This window comes from Ambystoma mexicanum, chromosome 8 (genome assembly GCF_040938575.1).
Source record: "Ambystoma mexicanum isolate Mex_15411 chromosome 8, UKY_AmexF1_1, whole genome shotgun sequence".
NCBI lineage: Eukaryota > Metazoa > Chordata > Amphibia > Caudata > Ambystomatidae > Ambystoma > Ambystoma mexicanum.
The window spans coordinates 6266411-6284426 of NC_090929.1; the positions used below are offsets into that span (position 1 = coordinate 6266411).

At 45.5% G+C, this 18016-nt stretch overlaps 1 protein-coding gene across 2 annotated transcripts in view; it reads left to right on the top strand.

Annotated features, from left to right (window-relative positions):
• ST6GALNAC4 (ST6 N-acetylgalactosaminide alpha-2,6-sialyltransferase 4) overlaps window positions 1–14970 on the top strand; it is a 266878-nt gene extending 251908 nt beyond the window's left edge. For both annotated transcript variants that reach the window (XM_069609108.1, XM_069609109.1), the window contains exon 6: window positions 5539–14970. In XM_069609108.1, coding sequence (XP_069465209.1) covers window positions 5539–5728 — 190 coding nt within the window. In that variant the 3' untranslated portion in view covers window positions 5729–14970. The remainder of the gene's footprint in view (window positions 1–5538) is intronic.
• Window positions 14971–18016: the final 3046 nt, after the last annotated feature.

Sequence of the window (18016 nt, forward strand, 5' to 3'; positions counted from 1 at the left end):
CTCTACGTCTCACGCGGTCACTCCTTCTCAAAAGTGGCTGGCTCTCCTTCCATCCCTCGCCACCTTGATCTCGCTCCCCAGTTCCATCTCTCTCTCCCTCTCACATTATCACTCCATGCCTCTCCCCTCCACAATTCTTTTCTCTCTTATGTTTGTTTCTAGGTGTCTTTTCTTGGCTTGTTTCTTCTCTCCCTCTCTCTCTCTCCCCATGCCCCCCTTTCTTTATGTAAGTCTGGTCTCTCTCTCTTGCTCTCTCCCTCCTATGTTTGCAGCCAGGTGTTTTTCCTTTTCTTGTGACTTTGTTCTCTCTCTCTCTCTCTCTCTCTCTCTCTTCTCTCTCTCTCTCTCTCTCTCTCTCTCCCTCTCTCCCTCTCTCCCTCTCTCCCTCTCTCCCTCCCTGATGTGCTTGGAAGTGTTTGCAGAAACATGTGATGTAATGTTGTAATGTGGAATGTTATGGTGTGAATGAGAGAATGATTGTGGTGAGGGTTCTATGCCCTGGCAGTTGGCGAGCCCCTGCCTGGGTGATGGAAGCCAGTGTCTGTTCCTAGTGTCTGTTCCTAGTGTCTGTTCTGTGTGTCTGTTCCAGCTGAGCTGACAAGATGTAACCCAAGAAGATGTTATAAAGCCTAATGGAACGTAGCTGTACCTAAGGAAGTCTTTTTGTTTCATTTACCTATTCTTGTTTTCTTGTTTCTTTGTTCCTGATCTCTCTCTCTCTCTCTCTCTCAATCTCTCCCCTGCCTTTCGGTCTAACTGTAGTGTGGATGTCAGGTACATTTCTCTGCAGAGATTTTGCTTTTCAGTCAGTGCCTTGCATTCCATTATTACATCAAAGAGGGATTCTAAAGTTTCGGATCCCTTACAAAATCTGCAAAAGGTCCGAGTGGTCGCTATTTGCTTGGTTTTTGATATAAGTTCTCACGTTGGAAGCAAGTTGAGACGCAGTTGCAGAAATGAATCTCGAATGTCTCTATCTGGAAAATTCTGCAGATATTTCGGGAGTTGGTTGATCAGCCTTACCTCTGATCCACGATTGAGGTTCATTTGATATTGGCTCTTCAAATGCAACGAAAATAAGTCGTTTAAAATTATTCTTTTTTTAGCATGCTGCGGGCGTAAGGTCAACATTTCCATCGAAATCTCTGACTTCTTAAGTTGGTCTTCCATTTTACTGTTCCATTTGTTCAAAGCGTACTTGTTAATCGCCGCAGAATTCGTGCAAAGGATCTCAATGGCTGGAATTTGATCCTCGCTCTGGATTTTTCTGTACTAATCAAGATGTTTCCATGTTATTATGGAATGCAGTGACTGCGTCGCGATTTCATATTGAATCTGTGCCATGGGGAACGAAGGAGGCAGCACTTGTACTTTGTGTCAAAAGGTAGCTTCCAGCTGTTGCCATATTGTGGGTCGAGTTTCGTCATTGCCTCGCCTTTATATGCTAGAATTGCTACCACTTTTTGTCTAAAAAAGGCTAGCACTGGTTTCAGCGAAAATGTCCCATATTTGCTATGGATATAAGCACCTTGTCTAGCAAGAGCGTGTGCTTTGTATTTCAGATGTTGGACCCATTCTGCCTCGGACTTTGTTTGGTAGATCCATACGCCAAGGTATTTCACTGTTTTAACTTGCAGTAGTTTGTTGTTTTCTAGGAACCAGGTAAATTGAGCCATTATACGTTTCTTGGTTAGCAACATGATTTTAGTTTTTTGTGTATTGATTTTTAGTTTGTTCAACCTCATATAGCTTTCCAGTTGGTCAAGGCATATCTGCAAACCTCATTGAGTTTTATCGAAAATAACAATATCATCTGCGTACATCTGGCCTCATTACAACCCTGGCGTTAAGGGGTTAACGGCGCCGTAAAAGGCTGCGGCGCCGTTAACCCCTTAACGCCAGATTCCCACTTTAACGCCTGCTTTTTGCAGGCGTTAAAGTCCAAGGCGCTAAGCGACATTGGTGCTAATTACGGCACTGTAATTTACGGTGCCGTAATTAGCGCCTTCCCCATCCCCATTGAGCCCTATGGGGCAAAAATGGGAATGGGGAAGGGGCAATGGTGAATGGGGATTTACCGCCGCGCCAACCTTGGAATGGGGCGGTAAATCCACCATCCACCATGGCGGAATCCGGCATGGACCATGGTGCTAATAGCACCATGGTCCAACGCCAGGGTTGTAATGAGGCCCAGTATCTGCAGCAACAGAATGGCATTTATTTTCAGAGGGTTACGAGTTGGAATGTTCATATAGTGGTCAAAATCCGAGGTAAAGAGGTTGAAAAGGGTAACCGCCCAGGAGCACCCTTGTTTCAGCCCATTCCAGGTTTTGATTGGCGCAGTCACTACGCCATCTGCCGTCATGCGAATTTGAATACTGGTGTTGTATAATCGTCTGATGGGTTCCACAATTTCACAAGGACATTCCCAGGCTTTGAGTTTGTCCCAAAGTGCTTGTCTATTAACCATATCAAACGTGAGTTTCAGGTCTACAAAAACTGCGTATATCTGAATTTGATCTCTTATGGCCTTTTGTTTTAGCAAATTTAATAAGAGTAGGTTGATGTTAGTACCAACTTTTTTGATTAATCCTGTTTGTCTTTTTGCCTGCCAATTATTCTTCACAGCCCAAATGGTTTGCTATTGTAATAAGAATGAGGCGAAAACTTTCCCTAAAGGGTATAGCAGGGTGATAGGACGATAGTTATTCGGGTTCTTTCTATCACCATGCTTAAAAATGGGCACAAGTATTGCTGTTTGCCACGTTAGAGGTATGGCATTTGATTGAACAGTCAGCTCAAATACTTTCATGCACAGTTTTATCCAGTGTTGGGAATTATGTTTAATAACCGCATGGATAGCCCGTCTGGTGCTGGAGCGCGGGACATAGTCAAATTGGTAATAAGTGTCAGAATATCCTCTTGGTTGTAATGGAGCGTCCATTTCGTTGATTGTTTCTCAGATACGTTATTAGATTTAGTACCTCGTGCTTTATATAGCTCTGTGAAGTAACTAATCCATATTGCTTCTGGCACATCCGGAATTAATCTATCGCTGGTGTTGGAGGGTTGGTTAAGACTATTCCATAGATTTTATGGAATTTCTATTCTATTCCTATTCGTTAGCGCCTCGAGCATTATGTTGAAATGCCAGGGATCTATTAGATTTAGTCCAGTTAGTATATCGCTGCTTTTCATTCCTGATCAGCATATGTTTATTTTCCTCAGGGCCCTTTATAATGGCTCTGATCTTCCTACGTAATTCGGTTTTCTTCTCTTAAATCTGCAGATTAAAGAAGAGAGTATGTTTCGGTCTGTCTTTGCGCTTGAGATTTGTTTTCTGTTGAAAGGGACTTAAAAGGCATTCATAATTTAATTTATCGGTCCGTTGCCGCCTCATCATTAGGTAGGTTTCAGGAATGCTTCCTGTTTGGTTTTTAGTCATTCGCAGTCTGGTTAGTCTTCCATCGAGTTCGACTTGGGGGAGAATCAGTTTTGATCTTACTAGATTCCCGTGGACCAAACTATATTTAACATCCAATGATCACTCTTATTGGAGTAAATAGTGTCAGTTTTAACATGTTTCTCCTTGATCCCTTGAGAAATATAGCTGTAATCAATGATCGCTATGGACATACCCCACGACCAAGTAGGCTTTATTTCCCCTTTCCCGTTTAGGCAGTTGATCGTGAGAGAAAAGTTACGGTCGTTCATTTTTTTGGCCCATCGTCGAGCTCTAGGAGACAGATTTGATTCGTCAAATCTTACTCCTAGTTGATCAAAGATATGCAACTTTAGGTCGCTGCATATGATGAATTCAGTCTGATGGAATCGAACAGTGGCATTGTCGATAGCCGTAAAGACGGCGTCTGTAAAGACCTCATCATTTATAGCCACCGGATTCCAATACAAGTTCAAAATTATCAGCGTCTTTTTTCCAATGGGCGAATTCTTGTTATCTTCTTTCTTGGAGATCATTGAGTGATGTCTCAAGCTGGTCATTTGGATCCATGGATTCACGTTGATAGCGTCAATAATTTCAAAATGTGCATCCACTTTTATTTTATTATTATTTCTTGTTTTCTTCTTTCTTTGTGCCTGATATCTTTCTCTCTCTTTTTTTGTGTCTGTCTGGTTTAGTTTCTCTCTCTCTGTTTATGTATGTCTGGTCTCCCTTCCCCATCTCCCTCCATTCCTGCTCTCTCTTCATGTATGTCTGGTGTCTCTCTCCTCCCCCTCATTTCCCCTTTCTCTCTCTTTCTCTCCCTCCTGTGTTTGCAGCTGGTTGTTTTTCCTTTTCTTCTGTCTTTGTTCCTGATATCGCTCTACGCTCTCGATATCCCTCTCTCCCTCTCTCCCTCTCTCCTGTGTTTGCGTCTGGGTGTTTTACCTTTTCTTGTTTTCTTGTTTCTTTGAAACTGATATTTCTCTCTCTCTATGTCTAGTCTCTCTTTCTCCCTCCTCACTCTCGCGTTATGTATGTCTGGTCTCCCCGCCTCTCTCTCCCTCCCTCCCTCTTCCATCTTCACTCTCTTTCTCTCTCTTTATGTATGTCTGTTCTCCCACCTTCTCTCTTTCTCTCTCTCTCTCCCCCTCCTGTGTTTGCGGCCGGGTGTTTTTCCTTTCCTTTTGTCTTTTTTCCTGATATCTCTCTCTCTCTATGTATGTCTAGTCTCTCTTTCTCCCGCTCTCTCTCTCTCTCCATCCCCACTCTGTATTTATGTATGTCTGGTCAACCCCCCCCCCTCTCTCTCTTCTCTTTGTCTCCCTCCTGTGTTTGCAGCTGGATGTTTTTCTTTTCTTTTGTCTTTGCTCCTGATATCTCTATTCTCCCTCTCCCCCCCCTCTCTCCATCCTCACTCTCTCTTTACGTATGTCTGGTCTCACCCCCCTCTCTTTCTCCCTCTCTCTCTCTCTCCTTCCTGTGTTTGCAGCTGGATGTTTTTCCTTTCCTTGTGTCTGTGTTCCTGATATCTCTCTCTCTCTCGCTTTTTTGTGTCTGTCGGGAATAGTTTCTCCCTCTCTCTCTCTGTTTATGTATGTCTAGTCTCTCTTTCTCCCTCTCTCTCCATCCCCACTCTCACTTTATGTATGTCTGGTATCTCTCCCTCTCTCCCTCCCTCCCTCCTGTGTTTGTGTGTTTTTCTTTTTCTGGTGTTTTGTTCCTGATATCCCTCTTTTCTCTCTCTCCCTCTCTCTCTCTCTCTCTCTCTCTCTCTCTGCTGTGTTTGTGTCTTGGTGTTTTACCTTTTTTTGTTTCTTTGTTCCTGATCTCTCTCTCTCTCTTTTGTTTGAGTCTGTCTGGTATACTTTTTTCTCTGTCTCTGTTTATGTATGTCTGGTCCCCCCACTCTTCTCTCTCCCGTTCTGTCTCCCTCCCTTGTTTTACCTTTTCTTGTGTCTTTGTATTTGTTCTCTCTTCCACTCTGCCATGTCCTTGGCACACCTCCCCACCCCTGTCCTGTTTTTGTGTTCATTGTCTGCCTTGTTCGTGAGTTCTTCTGATGTCTGAAGATTGTGTAATCATTTGTCTTCCAGGGAGAAGAACCAGCCGTCCGTGCCTTACCATTACTTTGAGAAAGGAAAGATGACGGAGTGCAGCATGTACCTGGTGCACGAGAGGGCCCTCCGCGGGGGGCATCGCTTCATTACAGAGAAGGCTGTTTTCTCCAGGTGGGCCAAGAAGAAGCACATTGTGTTTACACACCCTTCGTGGAAAAACGACTAGCAGGGATGAGCCTGCAGATAGCCTGCCATCTGTGTCTTTGCATCAAAGTGCCTCTAGTTCATGCAGCGTACTGGCTGACAGCACGGGTCAGATATTCAGACTACATCAGACATCGTCAGACATTAAGACGCCGTTGCCTCCTTGCACCCAGTTGTTGTGCCACAAACCCTTTCCGGTCAGCAAGCCACTACCTGCCCTCACCAGATGGGGGAGCTCGAACAGGGAGGCATGGTTTGTACATCAATCATTCTTCTTTGAGCTTTTGAGTGCAGAATTATGAGTGACTTTCGGGTGGGGCCAGAGGTTTAGGGCCACTAATGTGCTTTTTATGGAGGTGCAGAAGACGTGGCGTGAATTCATTGACGTGCCCGTAGGTTCCATCATCAAAGTCTCACGAGCTTCAGCCGACGATTCTCAGGAGATATGTAGACCGTGCGGCTCACGCTGAAGACATTGTAATTACCTCTGCTTTTAATAATGATGCTTTTTATACAGACTGCATATGCTGGGGCACCAACCCAGGCTTCTGAGTCGGGCGCCTTGGTAAATGGCAGGGAAGGGCACAGGCAGTGCTGCAGCTACGGGTGATGATGGGGATGAGGATTCTGAACCTCCAGGGGGACAGACTACCTCAAGTTCATAACGACTACTGCTCCATTGTCCAAGAAAAGGAATTAAGAAAACTCCCTCCATACTTAACTTTTCACCCTGGCCCTGCCTTTAATCCACGCTCCTACTCAAGCCTATGCCCTATTTCTGTCTCTGACCTCATCCAAAGTTTATGGTGCACCTCGGCCCCAACCCTTCTCATAGGACTACACTTTGTCCAACCAAAAACCCTACCCTTTTACCACTTTTTAACCTCATTATAACCTTACAGTGTTGTATGTACCCAACCCTTCCTTAAGGTCTCTGCTTTGTCCTAGCACTAACCCTACCCTTTTCTCATGTTTCAACTTTGGCCTAACCCTAATCTTAACCATACTACTTCCAGCTATATTTTTTTAATTATTCAAAATATACGATTTTACACTGAAAAACAGATCATACCACCACAATATAATACAGTTACAAAAACAAAACTCCACAAAAGTCCAGATATCCTGGATGTCAAGTCCCTCCAAATCCAGGTCAAGAAAACTGCTGCAAATGTCATCAATTATATCGGTTTTCTTCAGAATCTGCATCGCCAAAATGTCATCGCTCTGACTATAGTTGATGCAAGGTCTGTGATGCGTGCAACAGTTACAGGATCTACACACGAGTCGCACATTGGGTCTGATTCTCTTCTCTGACAACTATTTTAAATTGCCTTCATGTATCCCTGTGATATCATATCATATATCGTATCATGTATCCCTGTGATATCATATATCGTATCATGTATCCCTGTGATATCATATCATATATCGTATCATATATCCCTGTGATATCATATCATATATCGTATCATATATCCCTGTGATATCATATCATATATCATATCATGTATCCCTGTGATATCATATCATATATCATATCATGTATCCCTGTGATATCATATCATATATCATATCATGTATCCCTGTGATATCATATCATATATCATATCATGTATCCCTGTGATATCATATCATATATCGTATCATATATCCCTGTGATATCATATCATATATCATATCATGTATCCCTGTGATATCATATCATATATCATATCATGTATCCCTGTGATATCATATCATATATCATATCATGTATCCCTGTGATATCATATCATATATCGTATCATATATCCCTGTGATATCATATCATATATCATATCATGTATCCCTGTGATATCATATCATATATCGTATCATATATCCCTGTGATATCATATCATATATCATATCATGTATCCCTGTGGTCTGGTGGATTACTTTGTTAAAAATGTAAATGGACACAATTCCTCATAGATAGAAGGGTAAGAAACCGGGCAGGACCTGGCAGAAACTGACACCATCCTTGCTGTTGCAATATACAGCTGCTTAATCAATCTTTATAGAACAATGCATTCAAACTGGACCACATGATTTTGGCTGGTAATAATTGGACAATATCTGGATAAATGAATCCCAGCCAATTAATTCCCTAACATAGGGAAACCCTTCACTTCACCCAGGAGGTATTCAAGTAAAAAAGTCCCTGTCCTTGGATTATGTTGCTATTCTTAACCATGCCCCACCACTCAGCATACGTCATTCAACACCACAATGCTCTTACGCAGAGGCACCTCAAATGGCATGAAATGGTGAACTGAACAAGGCTGGTTGTATAATGCATATAATAAAAGGGGTAGGCAATGCAGCCATCCCTTCTTCAATGTTATCATAAGCTTGACTATTCTCTCTTTCAGAAGGCCATTTAATTTCTCACAGCCCGTTGGCTTGAGGTTGATAGGCCAAAGCAAACTTATGCTTGACGCTTAAAAGTGAGTCTATATTTTCAAAAAGTTCATTCACAAAATGCGGTCCATTATCGGATTGCAAAACTTTGCACACCCCTCATCTTGGAAATACTTCACAGACTACAAACTTTGCAGCACATGCAGCATCAGGATACGTGCATGGACCTGCATCAACGCATCTAGAAAAAGGACATTCTACAACTGACATGTATCGATATAATCTATATGCAGATGTAGGTCTAGGCATTACTCCTCTCACCGTTCGCAGGGTGTGTCCTGCTGTACATTTCTGGTAAAAAAACTGTTTACAATGAACTGTGCCACATGTTTACTGAGGTTTGGTACGAAGCAGGATTCTGCTATAGTAGCAGCTAAACTCTCTCGAGTCACATGCGCTGGGTAATGGAGCTGCTCCAATGCTACTCCCAACAATGGTAGAGGCATAACTGGCTTTCCTGTACTATCCTACCTCCAAATTGCCTCAGTGTGGAATAGGGAACACCCCCACTTTTCCCATAGCTCTTTTTCTTCTTGTGATGCTCGTAGTTGTATCTCAGTTAACTGTAACTTGTATCTTTATTTCATTTTCAACTATGGTTGAATAATATGTGGCATGGTTGGCCTCTAAGTCGGTGGCTACGTTCCTGCGAGAGATTACATGTGTTCTATTTGAATGCGCTGCGCATTTCACGATGGCTTAAGGCTTCAATGAGCTTGTCTAATCGCCTCACATGTTGCACTCGAATGCCGTCTGCTCAGAGGAAGCCCCTCCTCTTCAAATGTGACAGGCCTGCGTGTTCAGTTGATGTTGTGTAGGCGGAGTCAGAGTACACTGTCACTTCCTCATCCTCAAAACTTCGTAGTGCATCAATAAGTGTGGCCAATTCTGCAGCCTGTGCTGAATAGGTTGATGGCAATCATCTACTTATCAATACCTCAACTGTACCTCCTCGGTCAGTTTTACTACTGCTGGTCCCGAATTTCTGACCCCTGTTTTTTTGATCGATTCTAGTTGAGCCATCAATAAAAACCATGTGTCCCCTTCCTAGAGCATTCTCTCTAACATGGGGAATATCATTATAACATTCAGTGTTTCTAGCACCGTCCTGCGCATAGTCGTCTTCTCCCACTTGTTCAGCTATAAACATTGCTGGATTCACCTAACAAGATAATCACCTTGTACCTTCATGCTCTTTGAGCAGTCAATGTACTTTTGGGTTTTTCTAAAATTGGAAATAATGCACGCTCTACAAATAGAGTTACAGAACACCCCATAGTCTTACTTGAAGCTTTTTCTATGGCAAATGCCGCAGCTGCCAAAGACTGTTAGCAAGGATAGTGTTCTTTCATAACTGGATCTAAAATCCCACTGTAATAAGCTAATGGTTTATGACCATGTCCTAATGTTGTTTTCTTTGTAAGGGCTGCTGTCATGACTTCTCCATTTAAATAGAAAAATAAGTAAAATTCTTCACTGTAATTTGTAATACAGGAGCAGTACTAATTGGATTTTTAAATTAATTAAATCCTCCAATCATGTCTTCTGTGCACACTAATTTAGTTTTAGCCACCTGTGCCTCTTTAAGCACTTTTCAAAGTGGTTGAATATATGTACTGTAGTCAAACACCCGAGCCCTGCAATAATTGCATAGACCTAAAACAAATGAGTTGTCTGGGGCATAAAGATGAATTAATTAACGATTTTTTTATAATTGACTTAATACCAGAGACCGGTCTGTAAGCGCAGGACCTGAATTCAAACCTATGTTGTACTGAGTTGTCTTGCTTCCTAGACAGCTCTCCTCCCACCTGTATGAAGGCTTTTAAATGTTCTCCCACTCCTGCAGTGTATTTTTTTTGCACTACTTGTCACAGTTTGTCTTTAATGGGCATACATTTTATAGTAACGTATTCTGAAAAAGGGGTGCAGCCACTGGGATCTACATTTGTTTTTTGGTGTCAGTTTAATCGTGTGCCTTTTATCCGTGCACTTTTGCTCGATATGTTTTTCTCAGATTTTTGTTTTGTTTAAAGACGGTCCCTGCAGAACCCTCTCATAGCTCACCACCAATCCCAAAACCACCGACCCCAAAATCCCCTCTACCTACCCCCACATTTACATATACATACAAAGGTATACGTAATTGTTCGAATTCGAGCAAAAGTGTATGAATAAAGAGCACACGATTAAACTGACATTGAAAAACAAACGTATTACACTTACTGCCGCTGTCAGCATAAGGCAAAGCTGAGGCCCAAGGCACAAACTTTCCTGTGCACTCAGGGAAACTGTCTGTGGTAAGGGGCATCTGCGTGTGACTGCACTGCCAGGGGTGGACTGGGAACCAAAAGTGGCCTTGGAAATAATTTTCAAAGTGTCCCCATATTACAAATTTTCAGCAAGCCCAACCCTCTTCCTATGAGAAAATGTGGAAATAAAATAGGTTCCCTATAAAATAGGTTCACCCCTGCCTGTACGGCAGCTGCATTCAGAGCCTTACAATCAAAAAGGGTGCTCGCCATGAAGGCATCCCCTGCTGACTAGTATCCTTAGGTGGTATCATCATGACATAATATCTTTAGCACCACCTTCATCATCATTATCACCACATTCATCAGCACCACATCCATCAACACCACAACCTCCATCCTCATCATCACAATCATCATCACCACCACAACCTCCATCATCATCACCACCACCGCCATCATCTTCATCATCACAATCATCATAACCACCTCCATCATCATCACCACCACAACCCCCATCATCATCACCACCACCGCCATCATCTTCATCATCACAATCATCATCACCACCTCCATCATTATCACCACCACCTCCATCATCATCATCATGAGCATCTTCATCTTCATCATTGCTTTATTTGAGAAATAAATCTATCAAAGCCAATAAAAAAGGTTGCTGATGGTGAAGGCATGTCCTTCTGACTATAATTTTAAGCATCATCATCGCGATCATTGCCATCATCATCAACTTCATCATTATCACCACCATTATCATCAGCACCTTCATCATTAACTTATTTCGGAAATAAATCCATCAAAGCCAAAAACAATCAATAATCATGATTTATCGAACGATTCACAATAACAAAGAATCTATACTTACCAAATCCTATACAAATTATATACATATAATAGAAAAGATACAAATCAATCATAAATAGAACAATGATCGTACAAATTCTCAATAAACCCCACCATTAAGAGATGGAACATCAGCTGACATTAATAAGAGGGAAGTGGCAATATTATTGATAAAAAGGGAAAAGAATAAGGGGGCTAAGAACACATCCCAGACAGGCATTGATGTTTACACGACAGGACTGTGTAGGCAGAAGCTGCGACTGACACCTATAGATCTTAGGATGTCCTACAGCAGGCAGCGCTTCACTCCATCAAAAGCTGATTTGAGGTCAACCAACAGGTGGCACCTGCCTCTGAATGAGTAAGAAGAGGCGGAACGCCTGCTCCATCTTTCCTGTGCCCTCTATAGAGCCTACCTGCTTGGGGCAGAAAAAACTCTTCCCAGTGACCCAATAGGCAAGTCTCTGAAAAAGCACTTTCTCATAGATTTTCGCCAAGCAGTCTATCGAAGATATTGGCCGATAATTTGCGGGGTTGCTACAGCCCTTCTTTTCACAGATTGGAATTAATTCGGCACAACGGCATGATTTAGAGCGGTGATTGTCGCTGTTTATTAACTTAAATCGCTTCCACAAAAACGATACCGAAATCAAAGTATCCAATTTGAAAAGATTAATAAGTTGCCTGTCGCGGCTCGGGCATTGCCACCTTCAGGGGTTTCAATCGAACTTTGAGAGAGAGTGACCGGTGCACCAAGAGGCATTGAATGGCATTGAATGATCGATTCTCTAGACACCCATGAAACTCTCATGCCGCCATGACCAGTGATTGAAATTTCTGGGACCAGAGTCGAAGAGAAGGATCTGTGGATCACAATTCTTAACATGCGACGAGTGGACCCAGATGTGGCCGTGTGTAGCGATCACTAGTTTGATAATTCCTCATCCCTTTTCTGAACCCGAATCAGGGACTTCTAATAAGGTTGCAACTTATGAATAGGCAGATGGGCAACTGAAAAATTCTACATTAATTACGTTGGACTGGCTCATTGGGATTGGCAGACCTACTCAGTATAATTCTAAGATGTGCTTGAGTGACAGGCAGTCATGGCCACTGTGATAGGCCGCTGTGCTATGATTGAAAGGTGTGCTCCTTCTGAAGGGATTGTGGAGTTGGAAGGATTTGCTCTATGATAACGCAGTGAGTTTAAAGGCCGTTTATTCTGGTATCCCTTGTATTCTCTGGGGCCATTGTCCCTTGGGTCTTTGCATCTTGTTGTGTTTCTCTCTGATCTCAGACTTTGTGGTGTCTCTGGGTTATCTCTGCCAGGACTACCTCTGGGAGCCCTCACATTTATGGTAGTATATGTGTGGGTACCCTCATGCTTGGGGGATCCTTCGATCTGGAATTAGGTGATACGATTGGCACCTATCAAGGCCCTCTCAAGTTTCAGAATATCTCCTCTCTGGAAACCCTCCTTCAGGTTTGGGGGGACGCCGTTCTCTGGTTTTACATTTTGGAGTGCCTTCTCTGAAGGTTCTCCTTACCATTTTCTAGGTCATATGCCCCTTATAGATCCCTTAGGTTTCTGGGTATGCCCCCTCCTAGATGCCTCTTGGATCCATTAGGCTTCATGGAATACCCTCACTTGGATCCCTTAGGTGCTGTGGTCTAGCAGTGTTTAGGTTTGGCCTTTTCCTTAGCTCGTCTGACTTTTCCTGCAGGTCTTGGTGCTGTTTGAGAACGTGTCTGTGTAGTTCGGAGGCTGGACATGCGTAGTATGGACAGAAAGGCTTCTTTCATACTGCTAGTCAGGGCCTCCTGCTCCCCCATGCTATCTCTGCATTAGACACCCTCTGTTGGATATACTATTGTCCTTTGCACTCACTCCATCAAAGTCTGCTTCCTGGTACTCTCTCTGCATCGCCCACCCGGAGTGGCTGATGATCTGGTCCTGACTATTTCAGACCTTCCCCCCCTGACCTCCTGACTGCCTTCTACCCTTATAGACTCACCCTGGTACCTTGTCCTTACCCATATAGCACCTTGTGTTGCACCCTGCTACAAAACCCAGAGCTCCCTGCATTGCACCCTGTCCTCCTACCCCATATCTCCCTGCATTGCACCCTGTCTGTACCCCTAGAGCTCCCTGAATTGCACCCTGCCCCTATCTTCATGGCTTCCTCCATTGCACCCTGTCCTACCCCATATCTCCCTGCATTGCACCCCGTCTGTACCCCCAGGGCTCCCTGAATTGCACCCTGACCGTACCCCCAGAACTCCCTGCATACCACCCTGCCCCTACCTTCATGGCTCCCTGCATTGCATCTTGTCTGTATCCCCAGAGCTCCCTGCATTGCACCCTGTCCGTACACCCAGAGCTCCATGCATTGCACCCTGACCATACCCCCAGAGCTCCCTGCATTGCACCCTGTCTGTACTCCCAGAGCTCCCTGCATTGCACCTGACCGTACCACCAGTGCTCCCTGCATTCCACCCTGCTCCTACCCTGATGGTTCTTTACCCCCAAATCTCCCTGCATTGCACTCTGTCCTCCTACCCCCAGAGCTCCCTGCATTGCACTCTGTCCTCCTACCCCATATCTCCCTGAATTGTACACTGCTCCTGCCTCATGAGCTCCCTCCCTTGCACCCTGTCCCTACCTTCATTGCACCCTGTCCCTACCCCCATGGCTTCCTGCATTGCACCCTGTCTGTACTCCAAGAGCTACCAGCATTGCACCCTGCTCCTGCCTCCTGAGCCTCCTGCATTGCAACCTGCCTCCTGAGCTCCCTGCATTTCAGCCTGCTCCTTCCCCCTGAGCCCCCTGCATTGCAGCCTGCCCCTGCCTCATGAGCTCCCTGCATTGCAGCCTGCCTCCTGAGCTACCTGCATTGCAGCTTTCCCCTGCCTCCTGAGCTCCTTGCATTGCAGCCTAGCCCTGCTTCCTGAGCTCCCTGCATTACAGCATACCCCCTGAGCTCCCTGCATTACAGCCTTCCACTGCCTCCTGAGCTCCCTGCATTTCAGCCTGCTCCTTCCCCCTGAGCCCCCTGCATTGCAGCCTGCCCCTGCCTCCTGGGCTCCCTGCATTGCAGCCTGCCCCTGCCTCCTGAGCTCCCTGCATTGCAGCCTGCCCCTGCCTCATGAGCTCCCTGCATTGCAGCCTGCCTCCTGAGCTACCTGCATTGCAGCTTTCCCCTGCCTCCTGAGCTCCCTGCGTTGCAGCCTAGCCCTGCTTCCTGAGCTCCCTGCATTACAGCATACCCCCTGAGCTCCCTGCATTACAGCCTTCCCCTGCCTCCTGAGCTCCCTGCATTGCAGCCTAGCCCTGCTTCCTGAGCACCCTGCATTACAGCCTACCCCCTGCTTTCTGAGCTCCCTGCATTGCAGCCTGCCTCCTGAGCTCCCTGCATTGCAGCCTGCCCCTGCTGTTCGGGTTCTTTCTCTGCATTGTGCACCCCTCTGTGCCCCCCAGCACTCGCTGCCTAGGATCCTGTTCCCGAGAGTACACACTTGGACCTTCACCTGTTCCTCCAGTGTGCTCATCCTTGCATCAGACCCTGCGTGCGCCTGTGCTCACTGCCATGACACGTGACCTCAAGGTCCTTCAGAATGTAATGAACAAACACAGTATTTATCCAGTAACGTGTCTTTGAAGCTTCACCAGCACAACCTGGAGTGTTAATAAACTTTTTTTACAAACCTTGCTGCTTCCTGTATCATTTGTTTTTGTGAGACCATCTTCTGTTAAAGCTTGCCATTGGCCTCCAGAGGCACTATGCCCAAGAACCCAGCCTGGCACTGCTTTTGGAGGGCAAGGTACCCTTGGAATTCTGGTCCATGAGCCCAAAGGATGTAATGTGCACTTAGGACATTGTGTCCCAAGTGACATGCCAGCACCCCATGGAAAGGAGAATCGGTAGGGATTGGAGTTTCTGGGGTGTATAGAAGCTTTGCATAGTCCTGTGATACACCCTTGAATCAGAGGGCATTAACTGGCAGGTAGGACTCTGGGCATTAGATCATAAGTGGTTTGCCCAGCTGTAGTATTTATATTCAGTACTTCTGCCCAGCGCCCGCCAGTAATGCAGCAGGATTTCAGTAGGTACCGGGACCAAGAGTGCAGCGAAACCTACATTTTGGGTGTAGGGGCCTAACTGGTTATGGGTGGGGCCACTTTGGAAACGGGGGCGGGGGAAAATTAGAGGCTCTGCCACCTCTGTTCTACCCCATGGGTTGTCTGGCGGGGAGCCCATATCTCCTATCCCCCTTTCCCCACAGGGCCTCACTTACCAATCACCACACCATCTCCTCCCACCCTCGACCCGCCAGAATCAGCTCCTGGGTCCAGCATCACACATATATATATTTATGAGGCTTGTGGAATCTGCTTAAATCACATGCTGTGCATATCCTGACATCTAGTGGAAGCTGCAGAGTATTACAGTTGTTGTTTTTGAAACTCGAAAAGGGACGTCGAAGGGGCGTGCCAGTAATATTATCCCTAGTGTGACATCCACTGTACCCATGGTGCTTCATGTGCCAAGGTCCCTCAGATTGTTTTTTCCGCCATCATTGTCGGATGCTGAAAGCCAAGTTCCTTCTGGCTATCGCCATTTTATTAATCATAATTGGAACTAGTTACTCTTACTGTCCCTTTCTTAGCTGTTCCCCTACAATACCTTAACCGACAGCTTTAAGGACCACCTACGTCGACTGTAGAAATCGCCTTGACAATCCTTTGCAGACGGCCTCGGAAAGCTGCTCCGAGCCTCGACCCTCACAGTAGAGAGAGTGGCGGTGGTACATTTCTTAGTTCCTAAGAGAATGCATATTTCACCTTCTTCCCACTTTATTCACCAAGCTGCCTTCTGCATACAAAATGGAAAATGCACCTTTTATATTTTGCCCTTCTTGCAATTGAAAATTTCCCTAGAAGGACTTGCACCACGTGTGCAACCTTTGTCTTCCAAGGGACCATAATACAAGCCACTGCAAATCTTGCAAGCTCTTCAAGCCCAAGACTTTAAAGGACCGTAAATCGAAGTGCTAGGCCCACCATGCCATGCAGGCCGACGCCACCATGGATGTTGAGGTTGCCTCCAGTGACGGCAGCATCAGTGTCTTCAGTGACAGCGAACGGGATCCGTCGGATGCCTGTGTGCAAGCCTCCGACCCCATCAGGCAGGCTGTTGGCTCTGTTACGGGGATGACACCCGGCGGCACTGGCACAGACAAACATACCCACACTAAATACACAACCCATGGCTACAAGTTGACTTCAACACGGACCGCAAGGCCACACATCACGTTAAGGGGGAGGTCTGACAGTTCCCTGTCCTCTGGGCAATCACGCTCGTGTTCACCTCACGACAGGCCCCGAAAAGCGAAAGAAAAATCCGGTTCTGACTCCATGTCCAAAACTACCAAATCCACGCACGCCGACGACTGAACGTTGAAAGACGCATCGACAGCTCATATGCATGCTGAGAAACGACAGTCGAAAGACACAACGAAGGTCCCTGCGAAATCCCTTTAGAGTTCGAAAATGTCTGAACTTAAAAAAACATGTTGCGGACACGCTACTTAAAGGTTGGACTTTAAAACACCAGAAGTCTAAAGTCCACAAGTCATCTCGCCAAAAGGGGACTATGCCCGAGGGGGAGGGAACCATTTCAGGGGCTAAGAGGCAAAAGAAACACCCTGCGCCTGAGCCAGCTCCCATTCTTCCTACTCCAGTTATCCCTTCACCTGTTGTCCCAGGTTCTTCCCAGTGGTCTCCAGAGCAAATAGATAGGGTCATGAGATGCATGTCCTCATTGGACAATTTCTTTGACAGTCACAGAGAGGTTCTGCAGAATCTCCAAAGCACACCACCAGCTAGTGGGGCCGCACTTACCCAAACTCCCACCAAAAGGGGTCGTACTGACACCTTGCAAGCAGCCACCCCTCAGCAGGACCCAGGGCAGCTTTCATACTTTGATTCCATGCAAAGCTTCCAGGACACTGGAGCATACTCGGACATGGAGGACCAAGGGGACACAGGGATGTAGACCAGTTTTATGATGACGACTATGAAGACGTCTACGTCATAGAGTCGCCGGATCATACAGACCCACCAGTGGCCGACTCACTGGTCGACAACCAAATCCAATATAATGATATGCTCCTAAAGGCAGATGAACATTTCCAAATTGAAACACAGGAGACCCAGATAGACAAAGACTTTGTCAAGAACATCTTGGGAGACAATAAATCTGCTACTCAATTGATCCCTATCCTCCAGTCTGTACAGAGGTGAATACAACCCTCTTTGGTAACCCCAAACTTAAAACGGGCTGTAAACCCGCGTATGGAAAAGGTCTTGTGTCCAGCTCCCTCAGACCCCCTTTGCATCAGGGGTCAATTAAAGCCAGACTCTTTGGTTGTTACCACCATGAGAAAAAGAGCGGGAACTCCTCTAGCCTCATCCAAAGGCAGCCCCTGACAAATAAAGCAAAAAGATCTATACTTTCGGCAGGAAAGTCACAACCTCAGCAGCCTACCAGGCGATGATTGGCAATAATACCACCTTGCTGGCCAGCTACAGCTGCCACAAATGGGACGAGGTGCCCAAATGAATGGCCTCAGCCCAAGAGCCACTTAAATCCAGACTTTGTCTCTCCATTGCAGAGGGGAAAGCGCTGGCAAACTGCACTCTAAAGAATAATTTAGATGCAGCTGATAATGCGGTTGGGATAATTGCAGAA